The following is a 12,863-nucleotide window of genomic DNA, read 5'->3' on the forward strand; positions in this document are numbered from 1 at the left end:
CTTTTAACTGCTCTGATAAATCTACCCAGCTACAGTGTAGGGTCAGCTTACAAAACCAAGACACACAAATATACACGCACATACACAAATGCAAGTACAAAGAGAGAGGGGAAAAAAACACAGCATGCCTGTGTGCAAATAGATACATTTATAGCATAAAGTCCTGTGCTTTTTTTTCAATGCTCTGAAACATTTTTATTTTCTTATTTAATCTTGTGTGATTCAGATATTGTTTCATATAGTAAGATTAACAACTGGTGTATTTGGCCACAGCAATTAGGTTCTGGAGGAGGACTTGGGCAACTGGCTATGCACCATTTGGCATTCTCGCGTGAAGGCAGGAGGTGGGAGCGAAGAAATAAAGAGGCCATAAAAATAAACTAATATCAGCTTTCCAATACTTAGAGGAAAAGTGTGGGTTACTTTGATTTGTGCTTCATCAGCATGCAATGACATCACGTTGGCTCTGAGAGATATGAGAAAGGGAGTAGAATGAGGATAAGGGTGAGGCAAGTGTGACTGACTGCACAGTGAAGGTCACAACAGTCACTGGACATAAATGTACACACATAGCTTTGTACACACATCAACTTTGACTTTGTGTCAGAAGCAGTGGAGGTTTCCTTTTTTCTCCTTTCTCACCTTCCATCTGTGTGTGATTACCACTGCAGCTGTAATATGGTCTGCCAGAGCCCTAATACCTTCCCAGGTGTTCCTTCTTGTGTTGATGTGTGGTAGCCTCCACCATCAGGTCTGGGAGTGGCCTATAAAGGACCTCAGGATCTGCACGTCTGGGACTTTTGGCCACATCCTGTTCACACCATCTCTGTGTTCTGTGTAAGCCTAGTTTCATTAATGGTTATCTAGTTGTTAGTGTTGTTTGAGATGATCCTTAGTTTTGTTTTGTTTTTTTTCAGATTGGCTTTGTAGGGGAGAGCTGCAATTTTGTTCTGTCAAACAGGGACCTTTTCTCTTGCTCAATTTACTGTAGGGAAGGTTAGATGTAGGTTTGTACTTTTTTGTTTGGTGGTTATGTAAGTTGTCCTTTTACTTTGTAGTTTTGTTTGTAACGTGGGCCTTGGCTCTCCCTGATGCAAATGGCCATTCGGTGTTTGTTCGGTGATTGTTTGTCTGTGAACAGTTAATAAATGTGCCAAACTCTTATGGACAGGGAGGACCTGGTGTAGAATCACACTGTGTGTATGTGTTTGTGTGTCTACTGTGTGATGGATGGCAGATGGTACGATGGGTGTATTTTACATACCGTATGGCCTGCTCTGTGAAGAAGTCAGGGTGGATAGCATTTAGCCAGCGTACAACAGGGCACTTGGGTTGCGATGCAGACTCTTTTGAACTATTAATCATAAATGTCCTGCAGGAATTAAAATGGGACACAGCCACAAATTACATTAAAACAAATACATCCTTCAATAATCACAGCTAACTTTCTTTCATTTATTTATTTATTAATGAATTTGGAGCTCTCTGGTGGCTCATTGATTCAGGTAGCCCACCTTTTTGCTGTCAATCTCATCTGACAGCTGTTGGACTATATGTCTGACATGTCTTGGTCCTAATTTACACCTCTTCAAAATGTAAAACAAAACCTTTTTGTGCATTCTGTACCAACCTATATAGCAAAGATAAGGGTGCTGTGACAATGATGAGGACTGTCAGGAGTTGGTCACATAGGCTGTGGATTTGGTATGGCCAGCTGGAACCACCAAAGATTATGGTCATTTCTGAAGAAGGGTCGATCAGGACCAAGGCCTCAGGGCTCTCACACAAACTCCACATGAAGTGCTCCACATACAGCAACACTGCTGTGATGTCACATCTTAAATGCAAGTTGAGAGGAAAAGAAAGGTAATTGGGAGGATGAAAACAAAAAACATCAGTTTTCCAAGTTCCTTTGTAGATTATCTATAATTTAGTTAATATGTAGCCACCTCTGCATTTTACAATGTTGTTGTAATTCTATTCTGGGAAAGTTGAGAATATAACTATGTAACTATGTAACAATGACACTATAAAAGTCATAATTGTGACATTACACCTACTCATTGCTTTCAATTTAACACCCATAAACCTTTTCTCTCATTTGATCAACGGATGCTGTCATCTCCTCATCCTTGGATCACTATGACCTCAACTGTTACCAGAGACACACAGCAATGGACTGATATAAGGGACCTGATGTAGCATAAGACTACCCATGTGAGTGTTATAAACCGGAGATCTGGAAATGTTTAAAAAGACATCTGTTTGGCCATACCTCATATTTTACAACTGTCCCGTAAGAAACACAGATATCTCTGAGTAACATAAACCAGCTTTTTTTTTTTTACTGAAATCCTGCTGTATGACACATGAGAACTTCACTTTGTCTTTGTCATTGTGACTTACTTTAACTGTATGTCCGGGTTAAACCCAAATATTTTAACATACAATTTAAAAATAAGGGGGAAACACAGAAAGCTCACAGAGTGGCAGGGGTTGCGGTCAGACCTCCACTTTCAACCCTAGAGGACCAGTTCTGTCAAGAATATTTACTTTATTGCAAAAGACTCAAGTATTATCACATTATCTCTGTATAGACAACTAGGCAAGCAGATTGTGGAGTAAAAAGTACACAGTATAAGATATAATGTTCAGTATATGTATTTCTGGTTATATTTTTTATAGTATATTATTGAATTTTACTGTTTTTACATTTTGGCTTAGTTTTTGTTAATTTTTTTATGATATGCCATCTGAATGATGTTCATCTAAGGTTATACAGGTATTTGACAAGATTTCCTACCCTGTGAGTGCCAGATGAGTTTTTATAATGTACGGATATGTAAAGGCATTAATCTTTTTCATAACTGTACGTCATCACATGAAGATTTCCAGCAGGCACTGTGAAATTTAGCAACTTGTGTTGGAGAAATGGCCAACAGAATCCCCTCTGCAATGTGAAGCTTAAAGTTCCAGTGTGTGGATCTCCCTTATATGTTACGTACTGGAACTTAAAGGGTATGGAAAAGATTAAACAACAACAGACAAAAGCACTGATTGAGACCCTTTTCTGTGCTTGCCATAGTATAATATTTCTATTCATAAAAGGTTACTGCAAATCCCTGAGGAATACCTGATCTGCAGGTGTCTCTTGTATGAAGCCCGGGCCCTGGCATATCTTTGCACCAGCAGCTGTAAAGTTTCTGCCAACACCTGTCCAAGGATATCTTTGGCCAGCTCGCTCGGAAGAACTGCCCACAGGTCGCTGCGAAGCCCACACAGGAAGTAGAACCACATCTGCAGTGAGAAGGAACATCGCTCGCCCTGTTGAAGAAAGTAGTGGACAGGATCGAGTCACAGATGAAAATATGTTTTGATGTGGACATTGACAGTGAAGCAAAAACACAGAGGAAGTGAAAAAGTAGGTAAGAGAAAAGTGAGAGGGGGAAAAAAAAGAGAGCTTCAGACAGATCTGTCAACACCAGGATGTTTTAGTGGTGATGCCACCTGCACTCTGCACCTGGGTTTCTTCTCCCACTGGGATTTTGGGATGTTTCAAAGTCATGAACTGAAGATCACATCGTGGCAGGCACACACTTGCACACAAATGCTCACACATAGAGAGAGGTGCAAAAACAGGAGGACAAATCAACAGCTTTTTAGAGTGCAAGGATGCACAGACAGAAAAGTAAAAGTAATAAAAGATAAAGACAGATGTAAGATGGATGGAAGGAGATTATTAGTTTGTCATCCTGCAGCTTTGTTGTAGATTTAGGAAGGAAACAAATCAATCTTTTACTGCTACCTCAAATGCATCATACTGCATCTAAACCTCCAGAGAACCTTTCTACCATTGAGGGTGTGTCAGGGTATTGAGTCAAACTCTTTAATCTCCTTAACATCCTCAGCTCATCATGTTCATTAGATTTTGTCCCCACTTAATCATGCCTGCTTTATGTCTTACTTCATGCCGAACAGTCAGCTATTGGTCATTGATGATGGATGTGACTAGGCTCTATGTCCAGCATTACACCACAATATACTGATGTTGGTCCCAGTCAAGCTACACAGACAGAGACACTTTGTCTTAACTAAAAGCAACTCCAACTAAAATTGTTTTTAGTCTCATGCAAGTTAAACTTCATCCAACCAGCCAGGACAGCTATGGACAAAATTCTATTTCAAACTTAAAGATGATGGCTTGGCAAGCGGGGAGACTGAATCTTGGCAGCGGAGTCAAGGATGGAATAAACCTGGAAACTCAGAGTGCCTTTAGTTTATTTCATTTTATTTATTTATTTTATCTCATTTAGATGAAATCCAGTATTGGGCTCCAAAGGCCTTGAAGGCAAAGTTGCTGACCAGGGTCAGATGGAAACTGCCTTTGATGACGTAAATACATCTTATATATTATCATTTTACTGTAACATATTACTTTATTTCTGCACACAACAATTCATGTGCCAATATAAATTTAAAAAAGAAAAAGAAAATCAGTCTGGAGAGCAGTCTCTGTGCAGCTACATTAAGCTGTCAAAAAGCCAAGACACAAGCTGGAGATCCAGGAGATGGAAACATGATGCGTACATCAACACATATGCAGTATAACAGACATAAAATATCTGGAAACATACGTGCATACACACACCAAATGAAATGCACAACCAGAGATGCTGCTGCAAGATTCATTTGTACAAATCTGCACCAAGATGGTGAAACAAAGAGCACACCTGCACACAGCAGGTCTGTCTGACACTACTGACCCATGGAAGGAGTGAGGAACAAAGAAGGGGAGGGGGATAGCAAAAGCAGGATCAAGCAAGAAGAAGAGAGGTTTAGACTGGTTTAAGGGCATGAAGGCAGGGGAGTTCTAGGGGCCCTTTGCCGTTTCCAGACAGTCCCAGTGTAGACTGCAGACTTCAGACAGCTGAATCCCTGGAGCCCCAGGGCAGCATGGAAGCCACAGATGTTCTCAGGAAGCTCAGAGTACAACTCTCAGATAGAAAAGCGAGAGTAAGAGGTAAAAGTGTGTTGTGGGAATGAAAAGGAGAAGAAAGCATGCTCTAGAGTATAATTGTAGTTTTCAAATTCTATGGAACAAGCTGTGTAAGACGTCAGAATTTCTTCTCACTGTTGTGAGTTTAATCAACACTAGATAGTACTGCAGCAGTTTTACATGCAGTGTTTTAGGAATAAACAAATGACAAGAAAAAAAAAAAGGTTTCAACAAATATTTCATTAAACCAAACCCAGAGAGGTTTATTAAGAGCAATTTCTATGTATTTTACAGTTTAGCGTAGTGTTGCAAAGGTATTGGAAAATTGCTGTGGGTGTGGATGTGTGTTGAGCTAAAAAAAAAACAAAAAAAACAAACAAACAAAAATGTATTTATAGCAAATGTAAGAATATTTTACCTCATAGAATGGTTTTGGGTCAGCCCAGTCATGGCTCTCTGCGTCCTGAAGAATACAGGTTAAGCAAACCTGGGTGCAGTAGCTGGTAAGCTGTTCTCTCAAGGCCTCCACTGTCTCTTGGTACTTCTGGATAGGCAGCAGAGGCAGAGGTCTAGGCAAAGATGAATGGTACACATCTTTAAGGGTAATGAATTAAAATACATGATCTATAATGCACTAGGCACATTAAATAAAATGAACGAGCTTTCTGAGGTCAAGAGTTCAACGGGGCACAATCCTGTGATGCAGATGCATGATTAAAAACTGTACATGCAGGGAGCTATCAAACAAACATGAGGTGAAATGATTAGCTGAAAGAACAGATAAGTTATTCTAAAAGTTCAATGTGACATTTTTTATTCTGGAAATGGTCCTCTCTTGGTTTTCAGAAAAAGAGAAGAGCTTGATAGAGGTGCAGGAAGCTTAAACCAAGGGGACTAAATGGTGTAGAGAGGAAAGTGTATATGACCGAAGGGGATGCAGTGCAAGCACAGGTGGAGGAGCACATGGGGCCAAAGGTGGGCCGACAGGGCACCAGGGATGCCTTTAGAGGGGGTCTACAGACAGAAGAGGTTAAGGGGGTATTAAGGGGCATTAAAGTCACCAGCTTTAGAGCCAATATGACTGTCATTATCACCTGTCAGTCTTTTTTAGAGATTGTGAATTCCTCCCATTATCACAAATCTGCAGTTTAATTAAAGCTTAACCATCTCATCTTCTGTTTTAGAACAGTATATGAAGAATTGTCTTTGATCCACGACTTAAAAACTATTCATCTTATAACTGTTGTCAGTAAATCAGATACAAAAGATGAGATTAAAGTTCTTAAATTGTCAGCAATTTTGGAATCACTGACTGATATTAAAGACAAGAGAATGAGGAACGATGGTTTTAATAATGTTCATACTGTAATTTATTGACTTTGCTGTAACTTTTTTCCTGTTATATTATTGCAAGAATGTATTCGCTGGGTTATTCCAAAGACATCAATTCAAAGCACACATTGCTTCATGGTTGAAAGGTGCTGACAAGCATGTGTTGTATCAAGTTGTTATGGTTTAATGACATCTACAGTCATCATCTGGGAGTTTGCACATCTTTGTTGGTCACAAGGACGGATCTGTTGTAGACTGATGCAATACTGACTAACAGTGAAACACCTAAACACATAGCACCCAATATGCATTCATATTCAATTCCCAACACCTCCTTACATTTTAGCTGTGGTAGCATTTGAATCCTTTAGCCTGGCGCTGTAATGCTCCAGACGCTGGTGCACATAAATGCATGTTGCCAAGAGAGCAGGCAGATTTTTCAGCGGTGCAGAGGATGGTACCTCCAGGGCCCTATCCTGCAAACGCCCCAGCATGGCAAATGCTGCTCTGCCACATGCTTCCACAAAGCTGGATCGTACCCCCAGGAGAGAAGTGTCCCTGCAGGCTGCTGCCAGGGGTAGTAAGGCATCGATTTCAGTCAGAATCGCTCCGCAGAACTGAGGAGAAAGGGAAGGAAAAGATTATACTAATACCAGAAGGAGAATCTGTCAGTCAAGAGGAAAAAACATCAGGAAGAGACCTCAATAAATGTAAATAATGGAACATTTGCTGGGAGTCATTGGAATGAAAGGGATTTGCTCCTGGCTGAGTTTTACACAAGCATTTGTTTTTTTCAAACATTAGCAAGCCATTACAAGTTAAAAGCAAACACAGATCATTGCAGATGCAGAATACAGATGTCTGCTCTTGGCAAAAACTTTGAGGGTACACCAGCATGTCAGTGTCGGTGTAGAAAAAAAAAAAAGGTAAGCATCATATTAGCCACACTAGAGGATAAATGTAAGACCATACAAGAAGAAATGGCTCAAACACTCTGAGAGGAAAGAAAAAGGTCAGGCTAAGTTGAAAGGGAGAAAGGGATGTAGAAGCACTATAAAAGGCCCACCGATTATTCTATAAACTGCCAGAGCAATAAACGAGACTTATTCACATTTGTCGTGGAGACAGCCCTGTTGGGACAAGGATCTCCACACCTTTTCCTCTCCAGGGCCAAGTAGGCTGACTGATCAAGGTGGCTTAAAATAGCAAAGAGTGTGCTTGTGCAAAAGTGCAGTGTGGTTTTTTAATTAACATGAATGGGGAAAAAAAGAATAAAAACATTTTCGGACCGTATATTGTGCCATGCTGCACAGTTGGGTAAATACAATATTACTATGCCATTCTCATTCTCCTAAAACTGTTTCAGATAAATGGCAGAAGACTTGCTGCAGTTTCAATGCACTGGAAGCTGGTGGGAAAAATGAAGATTTTTCTGCATGTGTCTTGATGTGAGTCTGTATTAGAATAAATGAGTACATAAACGCATATGGTGAATGTACTGAATTTATAGGCTGCCAACACTTTAAAAAGCATAATGCACAATACAACTGTTTCCTCTACATCATGTACTTCTTGACAATGCAGTGAGAATGAAACATGATGAGGCAAGTGCCAAGGAGTCACATGTATGCGAGTGCAAATCCAAATTTATGAAGGTATATATGTGGATATATAACATGAGTTATGAGTCATCTGGATCCTTAAAAAGCATATTGCCTGGAGCTATTGAGACAGGTCACACTCAGGGAAGGTAATGTTGTTTAGAAAAGTCTACGCCAGTTTAATCAATCAGTCACAGTGTGTATTACTTAACTCTACAGTCACACTTTTATTTGACTTATAGTAGAGATGACCAGCCAGTTCGACATACTGTCACATTACAGTGTGTGTACACAATTCCCAAATCCACAATCTCTTCATACTATTCTCTCCATAACAGCTTTCAGTGTGGCCTTACCCCACTGGCCATTTGGACAATTAGGTCAATTTCTGATTGCATGTTGTCACTGGATACTTAGAATGAAAGAAAGCAGATGCAGACAACACTGCCAGGCATATGAAGAGGCGCTGCAGAAGCATATGATGCACACACATCTACAGAACAACAAACACACTAATGCATCCTTGCTGAAGTCAGACTGAAACGTTAACTAGCTTCGATCAAAGCCTAGAATCCCATCAGGACTATTTTAGCAAAGTAAAAGCGACTCAATGAAGGGTTTTTTTTTTCTCGCTTTAAGCGCTGAGGAAGCCTGTTTGGATGTGTGGAATGTAAAGAATCCAGATAAGTGGAGAACACACTGATGAGCACTTCAGTGAATGCTGAGCATGGAACAAGTTACTTTTGCTATTATAACAGAGATCTATCATCATCGAGGTGAGAAGGGTCTAAAGAAACAAAGCGAGTTCAATCTCAGTTCTAACAGGAGTGCAAATTCCAGTTGTTGAATAGAGGCTATTTGTTATTCATTTCTCTGCCAGTAAAAAGTGCACTACAGACTCTGATGGATGAAAACTTGTATTGTAGCCTGGATATCCATGCCAATATTGATAGTTAAGTGGATTCATATTTTTAAAAAAACCAAAAAAAAAAAAACAGGACTGAGGCATGAACATATGAATATAAAATTGTGAAATATTGATCCAACATAATGCCTTTCAGCTGTCTTCTTATTCTTTCTTTTCCTTTTTTTCTTCTCTGATTTCTATGGTAGCCTACACAGCTAAAAAGGACAGGGTCAAAATACATAAATGTATATAAATATCTATATAAATATACACAGGTATACTGATATTCAGGTAGATACATAATATTTCATCACAATCTCACCTTGACTCTCCCTCTCTGGCACAGTGTTATTAAATGCAAATGCATGCAAGTATAACCTTTGGGCTGAAAGGCTCTCATCTTTGAAGCGTTGACCTACACATAAATATGTTGTACAGGTCCTGAGCACAGACAAATTCTAACACTAGTTAGCAATGAGAGCCACAAATACAGTCAGCATGAAAGGGCTACAGGAAGAGAGAGAGTGTATGGACGATGAAAGAGGGGAGGCGAGGCAGTGATGGCGAGGCTGTACAGTGTGCAATATGGAGGAGAGTGAGGGTAGCAGAAGTGCTAAGGAAAAGAATGAGTAAAAGTAACTCAGAAAGTTTAGGTGGAGCAGCCTGAAAAGTTGTTTTAACAAAATTAAAACCTGAAAGAAACTAAAGATGGGCTAGAGAAATAGTGTGAGTTAGTATGTGACTGGCCAGCCTACAAAACTGCAGATCCTTTGTAGAGTTAGACCCTAAGCCTGGTTTCACATCAGAGGCAGGCGTTCTTTCTCAAAAAAAGTCAATCTCTAGCGTCGACTTCACCTCGCTCAGGCATTTCCCAGGCCCTGTCTTCTAGCCCTTTTTGTTTAAGCTATCCCTTCTTTATCCTGCTTGCTGCCCTAGCCACTTTAGCTTTCTGATGCATCCCTCTATCATTAGTACACTCTATATCCTCCATTTCCCCCATTCAGCACACTTTCTCTCCACATCATCTAACCCCCATAATATCACCCACAGTTGCTCTTGGTTTCTTCCAGTCTCTCTTTTGTCCCTGGAGTCTTCCCCATAAGTAATACTGATGACTCTTCCCAAGGCCCTTTTTTAATACAGGGTGTCACCTGTCTCAGACCCAAATCAGTTGGGCTTTCTATTATCGCAGGAGCTTTCCACTGAGGCAACGGAAAGCATTAATCTCCCTGGGTCTGGGTGTTGTGTGTAAGCCTATACTGTTCAGTTGGGTAGTAATAAAGAAGGATGACTCCACTGTGTATCGGAAAACAAGCTCGTGGACAGGAGGACTGACAAGCTGAAGTCTTATCCACTGGTTTCTGTACACTCAATAAAATTGTAGACTAGACCTGTGTCTGTTGTACTGTTGTGTACATACTGAGCTTTGTTTTACAGATTAATTATAAAGTGGAAATTTGTGTAGCATCTAGAATCTTAAGTGCTAGAAATGACCTAATATATGTTTCTTTTTTTTTTTTTTTTTTACAACACAGAACATCATCCACACAGAAAAAGAAAAAAAAAAGAAAACACAACGTTTTTCTACAACTTATTAGAATTTAAAATCCACTTCATGTTTAACTTTTTCAGTAACACTATATAATAATGGTAAATTCAACATTTGATCCAAAAATACCTTGGCTATCATTTTGGGAATGTTTTTCTCCGAGTAGCCATAGAAGCAGTCTTCTTTAAGACGTGCAGTGGTGATAGATTGTGCAGTGACGGGGATGAGGGGGACGGAGATGTGTCCAGCAGAATGCAAGGCCTCTTCTTGCTGTAGATTCTTAGCACAGACGTTATCCAGTACCACTTTGACACAATGCTCCATGTGAGGGGCCAGTCCACTAAACGCTGACCTCCAGTTAAATTCCAGAGTCTGTGCCTGTAAAGCAGAATAAATAGCAAATAGCCTATTAAAATCTGAATGCAGAAGGGGAATGCTTTACCTGTTCCACTTTAAAGCAAGAAATGACCTTGCTGCTTTGCAATCAGAAAATCCTGTATGATTTAAGTATGTATAAACCTGAATAGATGTGGCAGAGGACAAACTTTCATGTGACAAACACTTCCAAAAATCTCACCTCGGGAGTGTGAAGTTTGTCTGCGGTTTGTTTCCTGCCATCTGTTGTCATATTTGACTCCTCTCTACTCTTTTTCAAGATACCTAAGAAGGAAGTACAAATGTGTAACAAGAATCATTTCAGTCATATGTTGAAAATACTGAAATGTTGAAAAATGACTAACTTCTTTGTTGAGCTTTGAAACCAGACAATGAAAAATAATAAAAAGCACCAACATTATAATAAAACTGAAGGGAAACCTTGATTCTAAAGTGATTTCGTGATATTTATCGTTGTAAATATGTCCATATGATGAACTTTAAGATATGATTATGCATATCTCCATGAATTTCTTTCTTCCCTACAAGCCAATTTAATAGCATAGAGTTTATAAATGAAAGCAAGCACTATAATATAATGTCACAATGTTTTTTTTTTTTGTTTTTTTTTTTTTTGGAGATTACCATTTTGATTCTTTGATGTTGGGAATTTTACTAAGAATAAGAATTCATGCTAAAGGATTTAACAAGCCTGTAAAGAAAGCCCCTAGTGATAATTCCAGATACTGCAAATTTTGGTACAATTTCACTGATTTCTTTTTTCAGCTCCTGAGGGAGTTGCCTGCATGAGACACACTGACCGGAGAATGACTGCACATGCCTCAGAGGGAGTCGGAAAAAACATTGCTGATGGAAATGCCTCTAAATGTCTAAATTTGGGGTTTATATCTGATTTGAACCCAGATAGTAGAAACAATATATGGGGTAATTCCGTAAGGGGAGATTGGGTGGGTGTGTGCAGAGACGGTGGAGTGCAGGGCGGGGGTGCCGTGACTACAGGCGTACAGGATGTTGAACGGGGTTTCAATTAAAAACCCACGAACATCAAGGCCATAGTTTCCTAATCAGAAAACGAAGAGTAAGACCCCAGGCGAGTTAATTTAGTCGAACAAGACCGCATGCAATGGAAGAAGGAGGAAGCAGCAAGCACATCACTTTTTGACCTTTAAGCCCATCTGATGAATTTCTGGTAATTAAGCCGTTTGATTGCTTGGAATTAATGATTTGGATAACTGCCCTTTAAAGGCTGTTTACCTCTCTGTAAATTGAGCCTTTCTGCAAGTCTTGTTTTTGTAAATGTAACCTTTATGGAAATTACTCCATGCGCCAAAAGCTTTCATTTAACATCTCTGTAGCGGAAGTTCAAAGTGGAAAGAGGAAAAGGACACTAAAGACTAATAATAAATCTGAACTAATAAAACACATAGTTTCAGCCACAGCTCAGACTTTATGCTAGAGTATTCCTTTGTGTGTATGTGTGTGGGTGGGTGGGGCTAATTATGCCTAAAGGAATGGCAGAAGTTTCTAAATACAGTACTCCACAGAAAATCTTGATAAAAATTACATTAATAATATTTTTAGCCTGTTTATTACAGATGTGTCTTTTTTTTTTCTTTTTGAACTAAATGAACACTAAACAGACACACACACTTACACACACACACAGAAATGAAAAATCTAATGTCAGAGTATTTAAAAGTAGATACTGTAGGTAAATGTGTGAATGTTGGAGGAATAATACTTTACCTTTAATAATTGGAGCATCTTCCATACAGTTAATGAAGGTCATGTTGGTGACAAGCTCCCTAATTTCACTTTCAAACCTCAGCAGGGTGCACGCCAGCTGGTTTAGTGCCCTCAACTGGTGGGAGGTCAAACTGAAGCTCCTACTTTTCACAGGAAGCTCCATTGGTGCTGTGAAGGAGGGAAAGAAGTGAAGACATCAACACTTTATGCATATCATTGTGGATGTTTGACTGACGGAGAGATGCAATGGAGTTTGCAGTTTAGAAAAAGGAATCAACAATTTTATGACAAGAGGTTTTGCACGCACCCTCCCTGTCTACTGCAACTGATCAACAA

The 12,863-nt window shown here is 39.6% G+C and overlaps 1 protein-coding gene across 1 annotated transcript in view; it reads right to left on the bottom strand.

Annotated features, from left to right (window-relative positions):
* kiaa0825 (KIAA0825 ortholog) overlaps positions 1 to 12,863 on the bottom strand; it is a gene marked incomplete at both ends in the record, with an annotated part of 116,876 nt that overhangs the window by 86,788 nt on the left and 17,225 nt on the right. The window contains 8 exons of the mRNA XM_079250956.1: positions 1,265 to 1,372; positions 1,631 to 1,837; positions 3,134 to 3,324; positions 5,415 to 5,565; positions 6,668 to 6,945; positions 10,515 to 10,763; positions 10,963 to 11,045; positions 12,528 to 12,695. Of these exons, the coding sequence (XP_079107082.1) occupies positions 1,265 to 1,372; positions 1,631 to 1,837; positions 3,134 to 3,324; positions 5,415 to 5,565; positions 6,668 to 6,945; positions 10,515 to 10,763; positions 10,963 to 11,045; positions 12,528 to 12,695 (1,435 nt within the window). The remainder of the gene's footprint in view (positions 1 to 1,264; positions 1,373 to 1,630; positions 1,838 to 3,133; positions 3,325 to 5,414; positions 5,566 to 6,667; positions 6,946 to 10,514; positions 10,764 to 10,962; positions 11,046 to 12,527; positions 12,696 to 12,863) is intronic.

Source organism: Telmatherina bonti (assembly GCF_933228915.1).
Source record: "Telmatherina bonti genome assembly, chromosome: 13".
In the NCBI taxonomy this organism is placed as follows: domain Eukaryota; kingdom Metazoa; phylum Chordata; class Actinopteri; order Atheriniformes; family Telmatherinidae; genus Telmatherina; species Telmatherina bonti.